Source organism: Sorex araneus, chromosome 8, assembly GCF_027595985.1.
Source record: "Sorex araneus isolate mSorAra2 chromosome 8, mSorAra2.pri, whole genome shotgun sequence".
In the NCBI taxonomy this organism is placed as follows: domain Eukaryota; kingdom Metazoa; phylum Chordata; class Mammalia; order Eulipotyphla; family Soricidae; genus Sorex; species Sorex araneus.
The window spans coordinates 38,692,105-38,707,269 of NC_073309.1; the positions used below are offsets into that span (position 1 = coordinate 38,692,105).

General features: G+C 59.1%; 1 protein-coding gene and 1 long non-coding RNA gene across 2 annotated transcripts in view; one reads left to right on the top strand and one right to left on the bottom strand.

Moving 5' to 3' along the window:
• The window catches only part of PEPD (peptidase D), an 88,832-nt gene extending 77,336 nt beyond the window's left edge, over positions 1-11,496 (bottom strand). The window contains exons 1-3 of the mRNA XM_004600991.2: positions 11,405-11,496; positions 3,736-3,919; positions 1,934-2,061 (exon numbers count right to left, since the gene is read on the bottom strand). Of these exons, the coding sequence (XP_004601048.2) occupies positions 1,934-2,061; positions 3,736-3,919; positions 11,405-11,421 (329 nt within the window). The 5' untranslated portion in view covers positions 11,422-11,496. The remainder of the gene's footprint in view (positions 1-1,933; positions 2,062-3,735; positions 3,920-11,404) is intronic.
• Positions 11,497-11,659: 163 nt separating this feature from the next.
• On the top strand, positions 11,660-13,946 carry LOC129406754 (uncharacterized). Its single transcript, XR_008631211.1, has 3 exons — positions 11,660-11,774; positions 13,382-13,423; positions 13,682-13,946. It is a non-coding gene; the product is annotated as an uncharacterized LOC129406754 (long non-coding RNA).
• The last annotated feature ends 1,219 nt before the right edge of the window (positions 13,947-15,165 follow it).

The following is a 15,165-nucleotide window of genomic DNA, read 5'->3' on the forward strand; positions in this document are numbered from 1 at the left end:
CAAGCCGGGAGCTGAAGGGCAAATGTCCAGGCGGGTGGGCTTTGATTGTCAAGGCGGGTAATCCCATCAGCCTCGCTCCAGCCCTATTGATCAGGAGCTTCTGGAGATAGCCACACAACGATGAGAAGGGGCCGCTCCTCACCTCCGCCCCAAAGCACCTGGGGTCTCAGGCTGGGGGAAGGGAGGAGGAGGAGGAGGAGGAGGTCTGTTGGTGCCTTGGCCGGGGGCGGGGGAGGAGGGAGGGCCAACACTGCAGGAGAGAAGGGGGCAGCATGGGCTGGGGGCAGTGCCCCTGGAGTGAGCTGCGTGTCTGGCCAGCCCAGCCTGCACAGGGTCTTCCCGGGCCACCAGAGCCTGTCGCTGTGCCTAGACAATTGGCTGGCGGGGCCACGTGGGGACAGAGCACGTGAGAACTGCACAGCAGCCCTGCGGCCTGCCACGGCCCAGACACAGACACAGATGCAGAACTTAGTGCCTGCATCTGCAGGAAGACTCTGCAGCTAAAGAGCCAACAGCCCACCCCACCTGGGCTCTCAACCTCAACTTCCTGGCCATGCAGTCCCTGAGGACCCCACCTGCACCCAATTCCCACCTCCCCCTCAGAAAAGCAGCAGCTGGGCAGGGGGCGAGGGAGCGGAGCAACAGAAGAATCAGCGGATGTGCCCAGCATGCATGAGGGCCTGAGTTCAGGCAGCCCAGCCTCACATGGTCCCCGGAGGACCCCAAGGTGAGCCCTAGAAGTCCCGAGCCAAGCTGGGCCAAAGCCCTGAAGAGGCAGTCCAGTATCACCAGGCCAGGGCACCCCCGAGCACCCAGGGTGGCAAAGAGAGCAGCAGAGACACAGGAAGACACGGCCGAGCCCCCTGGCCCCAGACAGAAAGGTCAGGCAAGGTCTCTGGACGCTTCTCCGCCCCAGCACAGCTTTAGCAGGGAGCAAATCAGGAGCCATCACGTCAGCCCCTAGAGCCAGGGCGGTCACTGCAGGCTCAGAGAGAGCCGCCCCCAACTGGGCTGGGGCCAGGGCTGGGAGGGTGCCAGGTGCATGTTCGGGGCTGGAGCAGATGCGTTCTCCACCCACAGAGCTCTGCGCGGGCTGGGGCCGTCGCTACCGTCAGCGGGGCCTCCTCTCCCACTCCCCCTCTAGCCTCCTGCCGGTCATTTCCCTGCACAGCTGGGGCCAGTGTCTGGCTCAGGGCCCTGCCTGCCGCCCCATCTCAGGGTGTCTCCGGGTCCCCCTGGTGCCGGTTCTCAGTGCTGTCCACCATGCAGCCATGGAGCAACCAGCAAGCACAGACCACACACTGAACCCAATTCCCAGACCGCCCTCCCCCCACCCCCGGGAGCAGGGGCCCAGCCAGGAAGAAAACAGTTGTGGGAGGCCAGAGTGAGGGGTGGTGGGCCCCCTGCAGCTCCCGCCGGCCACTCGGGACAGGCAGCACCTGGCCTGGCTCCAATCTGAGCCTGTTCCCCAACAGGAACCAAGGGGCCTCCTTGCCGCCTGCCCCCCACTCACACAGCCTCTGGGCGCCCACTTGGGAGCTCCCAAGTGTTCCCGGCAAGTACAGCTGCTTCTTGGGGCCTCTGAGCAGGCAGAATGGGCCCAGGACGGGCGGTGGAGGGTCCAGAAGTAATGCAAGAGGCCTCCTCAGTGGCTCTGCTGTGTCCTCTCCGCTGTGTTCCTCGGGGAGGGTCCAGAACGCAGCCTGGCCCAGGTCACCCTACCCCCCTGGCAATCGCATAAATGCCCTGCAGATGTGACAGTCTCTGGGGGTCCCACCTCAGCCCCTGGAAACCCAGACTCCGGGGTGGGATAAGCACACCTCTAACGCGCATGAACAGTGTCTGATGGCCAGGACACTCCCCCAGCCCGTCCTCCGCTGGCCCCCTCAGCTCCCGTTTCCCCCCGCCCCCACCAGCCCATGTCGCTCCTTACTTGCCCATCCAGGTGGCGTGGCTGGGCGGGAGCTTGGGCACAAACAGGGTGGACTTCCCGGTGCTGACGTCAACGGTGCCATAGCAGCCCGGCTCGGTGACCCCAAACGCCCAGTGGAAGAAGGACTCCTGTGGCAGGAAGAGGGGCCCTGGTCAGTTAGTTATCAGCAGGCAGGAAGAGGAGCGCGTGCAGGGAGGTGTGTCGTGGGGGAAGGGCGGGGGAGAGTCACAGACTCCTCCACCTCTCAGACACCCCCCCACCCAGCACCCTCCAATCCCACCATGATGGGGGGTGGGCTAACTGTCTTCACTGAGTACCATGTGCCCCGCAGGCCCCTTGGGTGAGGGTGTGGGGGGCACTGGGCCTGGGGACACACTGACCCGAAGGCAGGCCCCACGCAACCCTGACTTGGAAGCCCAGGCCAGGTCCCCCCACCGCGGGCTCCTTCTGTCCTTCTCCGCCCCCGGGACAGCGGGTGGCGGCAGTGTTTGGCCATACACACGGAGCGACAGTGACGCTGGAAAGGTAGGAAGTGGAGGAGGACATCTTCCAAAATTACCCTTGCCGCACATCAGAAGGGGAGCCAAGTGCTGAATTTAGGAAGTTGGCTTTTAAGCCACCAGGATCTGTAAACGCCACGAAGCTTCAAGGCGGGGCCTTGAGAGCTGCCCCAATCCGGAGCCTCGAGCAGGTGCGAGAAGGGCTGGGCAGGGGTGCTGGGCCTCGCAAGGTGCAGGCTGCACCCAGCTGGGTCACCGCTTGCCACCTGCAGCCTCCACTCCACACCTCACCTGCTCTCTGACTGGGACACCAATGGAAACAGCCTGTCCCTTGGCTGTCGGTCCCCACAGAGGCTCTGGGATCCCCACAGTACCTGGTCCAGCTCCACATCTGGAACCAGAAAATGGGCCCTGGTTCACGCCAGCTCTGCCTCTGACACAGGGTTTCCTGACCCAGCCAAGAAGAAAAGTGGGTGCAGCAGGACGGCTCAGGGCCTCCCTGACTCCAGCGAAGGGGGCCTGTTGTCCCATCCTTGCTCCTGCTGCAGGAAGTGAGGGGGCCCGAACTCCCACCCACGGCCACACGCCTGCTCCCAGACCCCACTGTATTTTTTTTCCTGTAGTGGGAGGCTTTGGGGCCACAACCAGCGGTACTGAGATCACGTCTTCACTTCGGGCAAGTTTGTTTTTTGTTTCGTTGGTCTCGTTGTTTGTTTTTGTTTTTAGGTTTTTGCTGGTGGTGGTGGTGGTGTTTTTGGTCCTGGGGTCACACCAGAGATGTTCAGAGGTCACTTGTGGTTCTGCACTCAGGAATCACTCCTGGCAGTGCCTGCTGTATGCAAGGTAAGCAAGCACCCTCCCCCCTGTGGGCCCTATTTTTAAAGTATATTTTCTTTTTTTTTTTTTTTGGAGGGGAGGAGGCTGGAGTGGGGGCTTACTCCTGGCTCTGTGCGCAGGGATCACTCCTGGTGGTACTGGGGGACCATATGGGATGCCGGGGATCAAACCTGGGTTGATGGCATGCAAGGCAAATGCCCTCCCTGCCGCACTATCACTCTGACCACCCCCAGGCCCTACTGTAGACAGGAGGGGCACCAGGAAACTGCACCTCTGCCTCCTGCCCCCGTCCCCCGACACCCCTGCCCCACCGAGAACACTGCCCCCAGCACCACCCGCCAGGACTCTGCTCCCGCAGGAGAGCTGCGTGGCTGCTTCTCTCCAGCCAAGCCCTGGTGGGCAGATCTGCCCTGCCGGAGCAGAGACCGCAGGCTGGAGCTTTCTGTCCCCCAGCGCCCTGCTCACCTGCCGGAAGAGGACCCCCGTGTCGGTGCAGTAGCGCTGGGTCTCGTCCCCGCCCTGCAGCAGCACCACGGCGCCCGCCTGCACGGCCGAGTTCTTCCGCAGACGCTCGCACAGACGCTGCCGGTTGAGCGCAAAGAGCGCCAGGGGCACCTTCAGGGTCGCGTTGCCCAGCCAAAAGGCAGGTCTGCGGGGACAGAAGCAGAGAGGCCCGAGGCACCTTAGCAGCGCCCACACAGCACCGGCCGCCCTCAGGAGTGCCCCCCCCACCATCGTGAACGCTACCCTATAGTGACCCCCAAACAGTCCCTTCATGCACGTCGGGGTGAGGGGCAGGTGCACCCCACAGGGGCGCGTCTGTGAGGTCTGTGAGGTCCTGGTCACCCCAGCAAGGACAGGGTGGCCAGGACAGGGCTGAGTGCAGCCCAGGAAGAAGAGCCCCATCCCCCCAGGACCCCAGGTCCTCACAGAGCCCCGATGTTCCCAGGGATCAGCCCCAGGGATGCAGGGCTGGAGCAAGCAGCCAGCAAGGGGTGGGCAGGTGGAGAACCCCCAGCCCAGCGTCTGTGGAGGGTCAGAGCAGGGGGGTCTCTCCCCACTGCCCCCTCTCCAGTGAGGAAAACAAGCCCACCCCATCCCCCAATACTGGCTGCCGCTGGCGACTCCGCACAGAGCCCGGCTGACCTCCCTGCTCCAGCCCCGCTCATGCTCCCCCTCTCCTTGTTGGGCATCCCCAGCTGGGCTCCTCCTTGCCCTGCACAGGTACACTGACCCCCGACTCCATCAGCACTGGAGTCCCGGCTCCTGGGCCCTTCCGTGCCCTGGACACTGGAGAGAGCTCCCTCCACCCTCCAGGGTTCCCTCCGTCTGCCTCCCACCTCCTCAGCCCAGGGCTGGCTTCTGGAACCTTCCCTCACTGCACTCCCACCCCGGGCCTTCAGATACCTCCACCCCCACCTCCTCGCGCCATGACCCCAAACCCGTGCTGCCCCCTGCCCCCACTCAACCTCTCACCCCCCGCCCAGGTCATCCTCAGCAACTGCCTCGTTCCATGCAGACCCACGCCCAACCCCCACGCACACACACACCCCTCCCAGGCCCAGGGTTGCCATCTCCCTCTGTGACACCACTGCTCCCTGTCTCTCCACACCCCCAGAGGGACCCTGTCACCAGGCCCGGGACCCTGAGCCCAGTGTGTGGTACCCCCCTACCCCAGCTGGCCGCTGGAACTGCTTCCACTCCAGGAAGGGACGTGCTGGCTTCTCCCAGGCCCTTCCACCCGCTCCTCTGCTCGCCACGGCCCAGCCCCACCTCACCCGGGCTCCACTCCCCCAGCACTGCCGGGCACCTGGTGCTATGGATACTCTTGGCCTGGCTCCAGGTGAGCAGAAGCTCAGTGATCTGCCCAGCACCCAGCACCCGGCCCACAGCAGGTGCCAGTGTCTGCCGATCCGGGCTCTGGACAAGACAGTTGCCCTGGGCCAAGAGAGCGGGCAGGGCTAGCAGCTGGGCACAAGATGGAGGAGGAGGCCCAGCCCAGAGCTGACCACATGCCAGAGAGGGCTCTGCCGGGGGCTGTGAGAGCCATGGGGGCTGTCAGGGGGCAGCGGCATCCGAGCAAGAGGAGGAGGGCACGAGGGTCCTTCTACCCAGCCTGGCTCCAAAGCCATCTCTGACACCTCCCCTGCCTCATTAAAACTCTCCCAACAGACCCTCCCACATCACACGGCTGGGCTTCCCCACTGTCCCCAAGCAGTGCCCATGCTGTGCCCACGCTGGTCGCTGGTCCCCATATGCTCCCCTGCCAAGAAGAGCACAGGGAGGTACAGAGGAGATTAATATATATATATATATATATATATATATATATATATATATATATATATATCCTGCTGCCTTCCTAGAAGAAGCGCAGACCACCCAGCCCTGGTCACGCCCCCCCCGCCCCGGCCTCCAGGGTCCCTGTTCCCAGGGCACAGCCCTCACAGGCTCCCCATCCTGCCTTTCTCGGTTTTCAGAATAACCCACGGCGCCGGAGACCAGCCCTATGTGGATACAGACATGGATGCTGTGGCACCGTCACTTCACAGGAGCGTGTGCTGCTCGCAAACAAGGGTGCTCCCTCCAGCCCAGACACAGCCCAGCGGCAGCTGGAGGCAGCTCGGACCACTCTGGCCCAGCCCCCCAGGGGCAGCCATCACACGCGGTCACAGAGCAGAGGAGAACCCGCTGTCCTCGCCTGGCGGGGCTACAGGGAAGTGAAAGCAACAGGGCCAGCACTGCGGGAGGGGCACCCAGCACCCGTACCACTTTCCCCTCACTCAGCAAGGCCACAAGGGTCGCTGGGCACAGGAAGGGACACCCTGCAGCAGCCTGGAGGAACGCCACTCTGGATCAAGAAGGCCCAAGGTGCCACTCTGGCACCCGTGGCTGGAGGTGTCTGACTCAGCCCGGCCTGAGGAGCACCGCCCCCACGAGCCCAGAATGCTGGGTTTCCTCTTCCAGAACTTTCTGAGAAACCTAAACCCCTCAGGATGCTCTGACAGAGGCCTCAGGCCCCAGGGCTAGTCAGCTCTGGTCACGACAGGAAGCTGGAGAAGCCCCCTAAGGGAAGTCACTGCCCACCTGCTCCTCTGGGGTCTGCAGGGCTGGGCAGGGCAGCAGCCAGAGGTCCCCGGGCATGGCAGACACCAGGCCCTGAGAACTGCCCTTTGCTTGCTTTCATTTTGTTTTGGGACGACAGCTGGCAGTGCTCAGGGCTTACTCCTGGCTCTGCACTCAGGGATCACTCCTGGCGGGGCTCGAGGGACCATGTTTGGTGCCAGGGATCGAACCCAGGTCAGCAGTGTGCAAGGCACACGCCCTTCCTGCTGCCCTATCTCTCCGGCCCCTGCCCTTTGAGTTCAGAGACGGCCGGGCCCAGGGCCAGCACGGCCGCTTCCCCTGCCTGCTCAGCAAAGGCGTCACCAACAAAACCTCTCCCGCGCGCTCCTGCTGGGGCTGCTGCTAACGGAAGCCGGACTGAAAAGGCAAAATCCAGGTCAGCCCCCAGATCCCAGCGTGAATGAGGCAGACTGCCCGGCAGGCAGCGGGGTGGCGAGTCGGCGGGGACCCACGGACAGCAGGTCACCTCAGGCCAGTCCACTCCTGGCAACTGCTGGGGCCCCAGGAACGGCCTGAGCCGCAAACACAGCAACCAGGAGGGGGTTGTGTGTCTCCACACCCCCAGACCAGGCCCGAACCACCCTCCCCTTTGTCCTCACGGACCTAGACTCAGGGGGCTCATGCCCGAGTTCCGGGGTGCTCTGTACAAGGATGGGCTAGAGCGCCTGCTTTCCCCTGACCTCTCAAGCCTAACGGCGATTCTCACGCATTGGGAATGTGAGCGACTAACTCCCAGGGCACCTGCGGTGTGCGGGGACTGTCACGTCACAACGTCACTGTCACAGGGTCATTACTGTGGCTCCTTTCCCCTCACAGGAAAGTGGCCATTAGCCCTGCTGCCAGATTCTGGGACTTAACATGTTATTAAGGACATGTCTATTAGCAGGAGACTTCTAACATTTTGGTACTAGGCTTCATGTGATGTTAGCTGTAAGTTGTTATTTTATAAAGTTGTGGGTTTTTTTTTTTTCGGGGGAGAAGGGGGAAAAGGAGGAGTGCCTCCCAAGTGATGCTCAGGTGGTCTGGGAACCCCTCCTGGAAATTCTCACCCAAGTGGGCCAGGGGTTCGAACGGGATCCACTATAAGGTGCTGCTCAGGCCCTGTGGAGAGTGGGAAGCCCCGTGGTCACCCAGAGGCTGCCCTTGGCAGTTGCGGGGACCATGTAGAGCTGTGGACCAAACTGTCTCCCAGCCCCTCATACATTTTGTTTTTAAATGTCATGACAGGGGCTGGAAGGATAGCACAGCGGGTAGGGCATTTGCCTTGCTCCTGGCCAATCCAGGTTCGATTCCCAGCATGCCATATGGTCCCCCGAGCACCGCCAGGAGTGATTCCTGAGTGCAGAGCCAGGAGTAACCCCTGAGCATCGCTGGGTGTGACCCAAACAGCAAAATAAATAAGTGTCATGACAGAGTTCCGACCACAGTGTCTCCGTGGCACCAGCCTTTCCATTTCTGGGGCTCGTTATTGCACAGTGTCCAAGACACCCCTCAGACCCTTGTTTTGGGTGGGGAGGGTCTCTGTGATTTACAATACCACCCTTGACAAGGTTTCATGAATACCACACCCTTCCTGCCAGAGTGTCTGTTTCCCTCCATCACTGTCTCGGGGTCCCCCGAGTGCCCTTCCCTTATCTCCCCCCGCCCCACCCCACCGCTATGGGAAGCTCAGTTCTGTAAACAAGTTCTCAGGTTCTGTAGCTTTTGGGCATTCGATATCCCCTGACTCTGCTTCTTTCTCTCCCACACACGAGAGCTCCCTCCGGGATACCCTCCAGGTCCACCCACCCAGGGCAAACTGTGTGATTCCATCTTTGCTCAGTGCTGAGCCAAGATAGACCGCTGTTTCTCCATCCACTCACCTGTGCCTGACACTTGGTCCCTCACACACTTTTAGACATTCTGAGAAGGGGACCATGGACTCACTGATACCCCCTGGGTCTGTGGCATAAGACCCCCATCTGGAATGTGAAGCCACTTCCAGAGGGGTGGGGAGGGAGGCCTGGCAGCTTGATGGCAGTCTCAGCCCTCAGCTCGGGCCAGGCCTTGAGCAGAGACTCTGGGCGTCACTCCCCGGGAAGCTGGTCTGTGTCTCCCCCCACCCCACCTAGTGACTGAGGGGGGTCGGGACCAGGCCTGAAGAAGGCTGGGGACAGCCCAGGGCACTTAGCAGCCAATCTGCCACCATGTCCCCATGCCTACCCTAGCTCCCAGGTCAGTCAGAGGCCTTCACTCAGGGACACAAGATCACCCAAGGGTGGGGACAGGCCTGACTCCTCAAGTCCTTTCCCGCAGTACAACGCTGACTCCAGTGTGATCTGTGACCCAACAGGTACACACCCAGGGCAGTTCACCGATGGCTTCTCCCCGGGCAAAGGCCTCTGGGTAACAGGTCCCTGGGTGCTATGTCATCACAAAAAATGGCTCTCTCATGAAGCCTGAGCCCACCCTCGATGCCTTTCTTTCAGCCCTGAGCACTCCCCTGAAACACGATGGCAGGGGCTGGCTGCACACTGGGGTCCCTTCTCTTTGCAGCACCGTGTCACCAAGGAATGGCCTGTCCATGGAGCAGTGACTGAAGCGCCAAGGTCACCAGGAGAGGCAGCAGGGCACAGGTACAGGGCAGCGGGGGCCACAGCCAAGGAGGAGAGGGGGCGCATGGGAATCTCCTTGCTGCCACCATGAGTTCAAGCAGGCTCTCTCCACCAAGTGCCATGGGAAGGGTCCCTCTCTGGGAACCAGGGGTGGGGGCTCAGAGAAAACCCTCTGCCTCAAACTTGAAGGCTCTGGGGGCTGGAGAGATGCTACAGCAAGCAGGCAGAGCTCTTGCCTTGCATGCAGATGACCAAGCACCCCATATGGTCCCGCCAGGAGTAATTACTGAGCACAGAACCAGCAGTATTTCCTGAGTGGCCTCAAACCAAAACAACTTGAATGTCTTGCCCAGGAGAGATTCGGATTAACCGCCAAATACTCCCCAGGAGTCCCTCAAGTTACTGGCTAAGTCTGAGGTGCCAGCTGAGGGCTACTCCCTAAAGCACAGCTGCACAGCCCAGTTCCTGGAGCTCCCGTGGTCTCCTGTTGCCCTGGCTCCGACGGGATGATGGGCAGCCAAGTCCAACCCCCAGGGAACCTGTAGCCATGCCAAGATGGTGGGCAGCCTCCTCTCTCCGACTTTCTCTGTGCAGGGTGCACCGCTGAGGGCTGAGCTCTGCTGGAAGCACACACAAACGACCTCCCTTGGGGGGCAGCGAGGCTCCTCCCCAGGCCCACAGTATCCAGCAGGGCAGTCCCATGCCTGGACGACACTTGCTAAGGAAGGCCAATCTCCCCACCCCCACCCCACACACATACCCCACCATGTTTCCCTTCTGATAACACACATCCCCAAGACTTCTCTCTCTGCCTGACCCCATGGCCCGGAAAACCAGCTCTGCCAGAAGAGCCCTTTGTCCGGGATTAGCCAGCTCTACACATACACCTCCCAACCCAATCCCCAGCCTGGCCCTCGGTCTCTCAGGGGGCAGCAGTCTCAAGGAGCCCTGAATGCCACTGGCAGGACCTTCAACCATCAACTGGTCCAGACTAGAGACAATGTGCCCACCCCTGGACACTAGCCTGTGCCCACTACACACTGCTCTCTGAGCCTAGCCCAGGCTGGGGGAAAGGCTGTGGCCCTGTACTCCTTGACATTTGCCGAATCTCGCGCACAGAGTTCTCTGCCTGAAGTAGCGTGGGTGCCATCATGGAGTGCACGCTTCCTGCATTCTCCCCGAGCTCAAATTCATACCCTGTAGAGCCCCCAGCAAGGCCAGAGGCAGACCATGACTAAAGGGTACCTCCTACCCCAGAGACCTAGAAACATCTGAGGGCAGGTGAGACACTTGCTTCTGCTCCTGGAAAATAGCAAAAATCCAGAAAACATTTGATTTGTATGTTCTAAGCTCTACCAACCCTGGGGACCAACCAAGACCCCATTTTCTGTGGCCCCTCTTCCCCACTTGCCCACACAGCTCACCAGTTCTCCTACACACTCCCCCATTCTGATTTCAACTCCCACCTGGCATTTCAGGCATCTCCCTTTCTCACCCTATCACCACCACACCTGCAGCACCCCCACGTCCACAAAACCTTCCCATTACAGGGCTCCCCGATAACTCCCACGAGCCAAGAAAACGTGGGCTCTAAAAATGCCGTGAAGACTTAAAAATATACTTTAAAAAAAGCAGTGAAGACTTAAGACCTTAAAGCATTCCAGGTCCTCGGGACAAAGTCTGAGGAAGTCATTGGAGCGCTGCACGCTCCAGCCCTGGGACACACCCATTTTCACCTCACCCAGGAATACTGTGAACCCTCAAGGCTTTTTTTCCTCAACCTTTACTGGGACGTGCCAGATGAGTCTGGACCATCTTTCCCAAAATTCAGCGCACTCAGGTGTCCACACGCCTACGCACTGGCCCACCTGTCTGTTCTTTCAGGGGGCCGGGCCCTGACCTTCTAAATGCAGGGTGGGGAAAAAAAGAAAAGTCAACTTTGAGCACCGGCAGGCTACAAGAAGTGGGGTGGGGATTTTGGGGCGGCTTCTCTGAAGAGATGACACCAGGACCCGAGAGGAAAGTGCCGGGGAGAGGATGCCAAGCCCGTTTCAAACACCGCTGCCCCGGGAGCTCCCCGCTGCAGGGTCCAGGCGATGATCGCCTTCCGCTTTGGAAATCGTGGAAGGGTGAATCAAGTACCGACCCGAACCCCTCCTCTCCACCCCCCACACACACTCGGGCGCAGAGGAGCGCGCCCCACACTCGCGGGTGTAGCCAGAGGGCCAGGACGCTCGGGGGACAGCGGGGAGAGGAGCTGCGAATCCAGCGCGGCCAGCGACTCGGAGCCGGCCAGGGCGAGGATCCAGGCCCCCCCGAGGGTGGCCACAAGGCGGAGCGGGAGGGGCCGCAGCCGGGGAGGCCCAGGCGCCTTTAAGCCGCCGGGCAGTGACCGCGAACGGAGCAGCACTCACCCGCTGGTCGCCGCCATGTTCGCCGTGAGCCGGGGGTCACGTGAAGTGCACAGTCAGCTGAGCTCCCCACTATATCCCCGCGGGGGGCGGGCGGGGCGGAAAGGGTGGGACGAGGGCGTGTCCAGGGCGTGGTCTTGGATTTGGTGTGTGGGCGTGGTTTGTAACATGCTCCGCCCCCTCGGCCTAGGCTCCTCCAGCAAAGCAAAGTCGGGAGAGGGAGCGCGGTGGGTGATCAAGCTCACTGGCCGCCTCGAGGGGGCCAGTCTCTGAGCCTCGGTGGGCGGGGACCTTTCCTGGAGAGGCGTGGGTGTCCCGAGGCAGCGGATTCCCTCATTCTGACTAAGCGCCCTATCTGTCCTCATCTGGCTAGGTAACCTTGGGGAGAGAGTCTCTGACTCATGGGGCAGAGGTAAATTGCTGAAGCTTAAGGAAGGACAAGGCTTGAACAGAGAGCAAAGTCTTTAGAGAAGTGCAAGGCTCAGGGTTCTGGCGAGAGGGCGTGAGAGGTGCGACCTCGGGCCTCGGACATGCAACCTGGACTGTGGAGTCTGACAGTCTCTTTCCAAGCTCTATAGACCATGGGATGGAGGTAGGAAGGCCAGCTGTGTGGGGGTAGGGGGGAGGCACAGTCTGAAGTTTGGCAGAAGTGAGAACCCCCCCCCCACACACACACACACAGAGCACCCACTGATTCAGTAGGACTCTGGTGCTGTGAGACTCTCTTCTGCACAGAGTCTCGGAGTGTGAAGGTCAGGGAAAGGGACAGAGGATAAATTCTAGGGGAGCTCCTTGGACTTCGTCTGCCTTAGAAATACCAGCTACTCACTATTCACCATAGCCAGAATCTGGAAACAACCTGAGTGCCCAAGAATAGGCAAATGGATAAAGAAACTGTGGCACATCTACACAAAGGAATACTATGTAGCTGTTAGGAAAAATGAAGTCATGAAATTTGCCTATAAATGGATGGATGGACAAAATAGAGAGTATCATGCTGAGTGAAATGAGTCAAAAGGAGAGGGACAGATACAGAATGACTGCATTCATTTGTGGGATATAAAAACATTTATATAGTATGTAGTAGAAGACTAATATCCATGGCCAGGGAAAACGGGGATAAGGAAGACTGGTCAATGGTTGGCACTAACCACTAGTATGTGTGGGGCTGAGGGTAGGTAAGATAGAGAAGAGACCAGTATTATAATAATAGCTGGGAATGATCACACTGGACAAGATCTGAGGGTTAAAAGTAGGTAAAGTGATTTTCTTGATAACCTTTCCGTATCAATATTGCAAACCACAATACCTGAAAGGGGAGAGAGAGAGAGAGAGAGAGAGAGAGAGAGAGAGAGAGAGAGAGAGAGAGAGAGAGAGAGAGAGAAGAAAAGCACCTGCCATAGAGGCAGGCAGGGGGTGGGGGGTGATGGGAGGGAACCTGGGGAAACTGGTGCTAGGAAATGTACACTGGTGGAGGGATGGGTGTTGGAATACTTTAGGACTGAAATTCAATCATGAACACCTTTGTAAGGGTCTATTTTACAGTGATTCAATTTTAAAAGTTTTTTAAATGGAAAGAGGGGGAGGAAATACCAGCTACTATGGCGGGTAGGTACCAGGCACTCACAATACTAGTCCGTCCAATCCTCAGGACAGATAGGGAAGCTCTGTCTCCTGGTGCTGTTTGACAGATGAGAACCCCAAGAGGTGGGTAGCCTGCCTGAGCTCACACCGGGGGACACAGCTCGTCTGGTCACACCCCTAGAAGCAACCCACCCTGGCTCTATAATGGAAGGGGACCCAAACCCACAGGGTTCCCAGCCTCAGCCCCAGCTGTCTCACAGATAGTAGTAAGTAGATTCTTGGTTGAAGATCTGGGGTCTGGGGTGCCTCTTGTTCCTCTGTCAAGACAGGGACATGGGTCACCAAGGGCAAGGGATGGGACATTGATACTAAAGGGACAATTATTTGTCCCTACAGACACCTCAAACAGGACAAGCGGCTGAGTCAGACCATGAACAGGTATGTGTGTCTGGGGGTGGGGGGCAATCCTGCCTGCCTCAAACCCCACCTTGATCTTGCTTGGGTTCCCCCAGCAGAAGACCCCTCGCTATGCCTGTGACAACAGGGGGCATAGCTGACAAGAAAGATGGCACATCCTGTCAGCTCTTCCTGTCACTTCTACCCAGAGGTGGCCCAGATCTGAAGCAGCAGGAAGTTGATAGAACTCCCCCCCCCCAGCGCCTTCCCCGATGTAAATCACCGTTCTCTCTTCTCCAGGTGGGACCCCAGAGAGGCCTGCCTGTCTCTGGTCAGTTTCCAGGGAAAAGAGAAGCAGCACAAAGTCCAGAACCCACACTGCCAGGTCCAGGGAGCATGAACCACCCCCATAAGCAGTGGCTCCGGGTTCAGTTCCCCGATAGGGGGCATCTTCCAAATGAGCTTGGCCTGGGGGCTGGAGCCATAGCACAGCAGGTAGGGAGTTTGCCTTGCATGCAACCAACCCAGATTCGATTCCCAGCATCTCATATGGTCCCCTGAGCACCGCCAGGGGTAATTCCTGAGTGCAGCGCCAGGAGTAACCCCTGTGCATCGCCAGGTGTGACCCAAAAAGAAAAAAGAAAAAAATGAGCTTGGGCTGATCTTTCCTTTGTGGGAGGAAATCCTTGTCTGAGCTGAGCCCAGCCTCCTCCAAGTCTTTCACATCAAATGGGGGAATATAGCAGCCCAGGCACGTGCTGTCTGGCAGAGCCTGTGCCGTGTATGCAGAGCGTCACGAGTCCATCCCTGCACCACCCCACACTGCCAAGAGCCAAGTGCCAGCACAGCTGCCCAAAATCACGTATGGGCATGGCAACAACAAAGGGAAGGGGGCACTTGTCAAAGTCAAACCCATTGGTGGTGGAGAATGGGCACTGGTGGAGGGATGGGTAACCGATCATTGTACGACTGAAATGCAAACATGAATGTTTGTAAGTATGTAACAGTACCTCATGGTGATTCACTAATAAAAAAATAAATAAATAAAATTAAATAAAATATTCCTCACATATGAGTGGTTTCTAATAGAGTAGATGAGAGTTATATACATGTGTACTCACAAACTTTAAGAGCATTGAATCATTCTTTAAGAATTATAATTCATAGAAAAAGGAATAATACCAATTCAGAATTAGAAAAAAATAATCAAGCCCATTGCCAGCTCTCAGGATTTCTTAACATGAAAGAGAAGTGATTGCCTTAAACATTCAGGGGACGTGGAGGAGGGGTTCCCCATCCAGGGGTCTCTGCCCAGTCTGTGATGATAAGGCTTCAGAGATTGCCCCCCACCCCTCTCTCTGAGCTCCAGTGGGGGCTCCCCCACCCCACCCCTCTTCACCAGGGCTCTGGTGGGCTGCCCCCCTCAGGGGGTACATCACCCTCAGGGGTTCTGGCTGGCCAGGACAGCCCTGCCAGTGGACAGGCTGTATAGTTGTTCATGCAGGGCACACCCTTTGCCGCCAGGAGCAATTGAAGAGAGATTGGTTTTAGAGTGTTAGAGTCGGAGTGAGTAAATCAGCCCAGGCAGTCCGAGGCGGGCACTCGGGCCTCGCTAGGCATTGCCCCCCACCTCAGTCACGGGTGCTTAACTGAAGCAGCACACCCCTCAGAGTGGCCTGCAGGTGGCCACCGGGGGTCCTGTCCCTGGGGACGTCCCCAGTCCAAGCGTCACACTTTGCAGAAGCACCACGCTGCAGAGACCCACGAGAAGCTTAGGCTGTGTC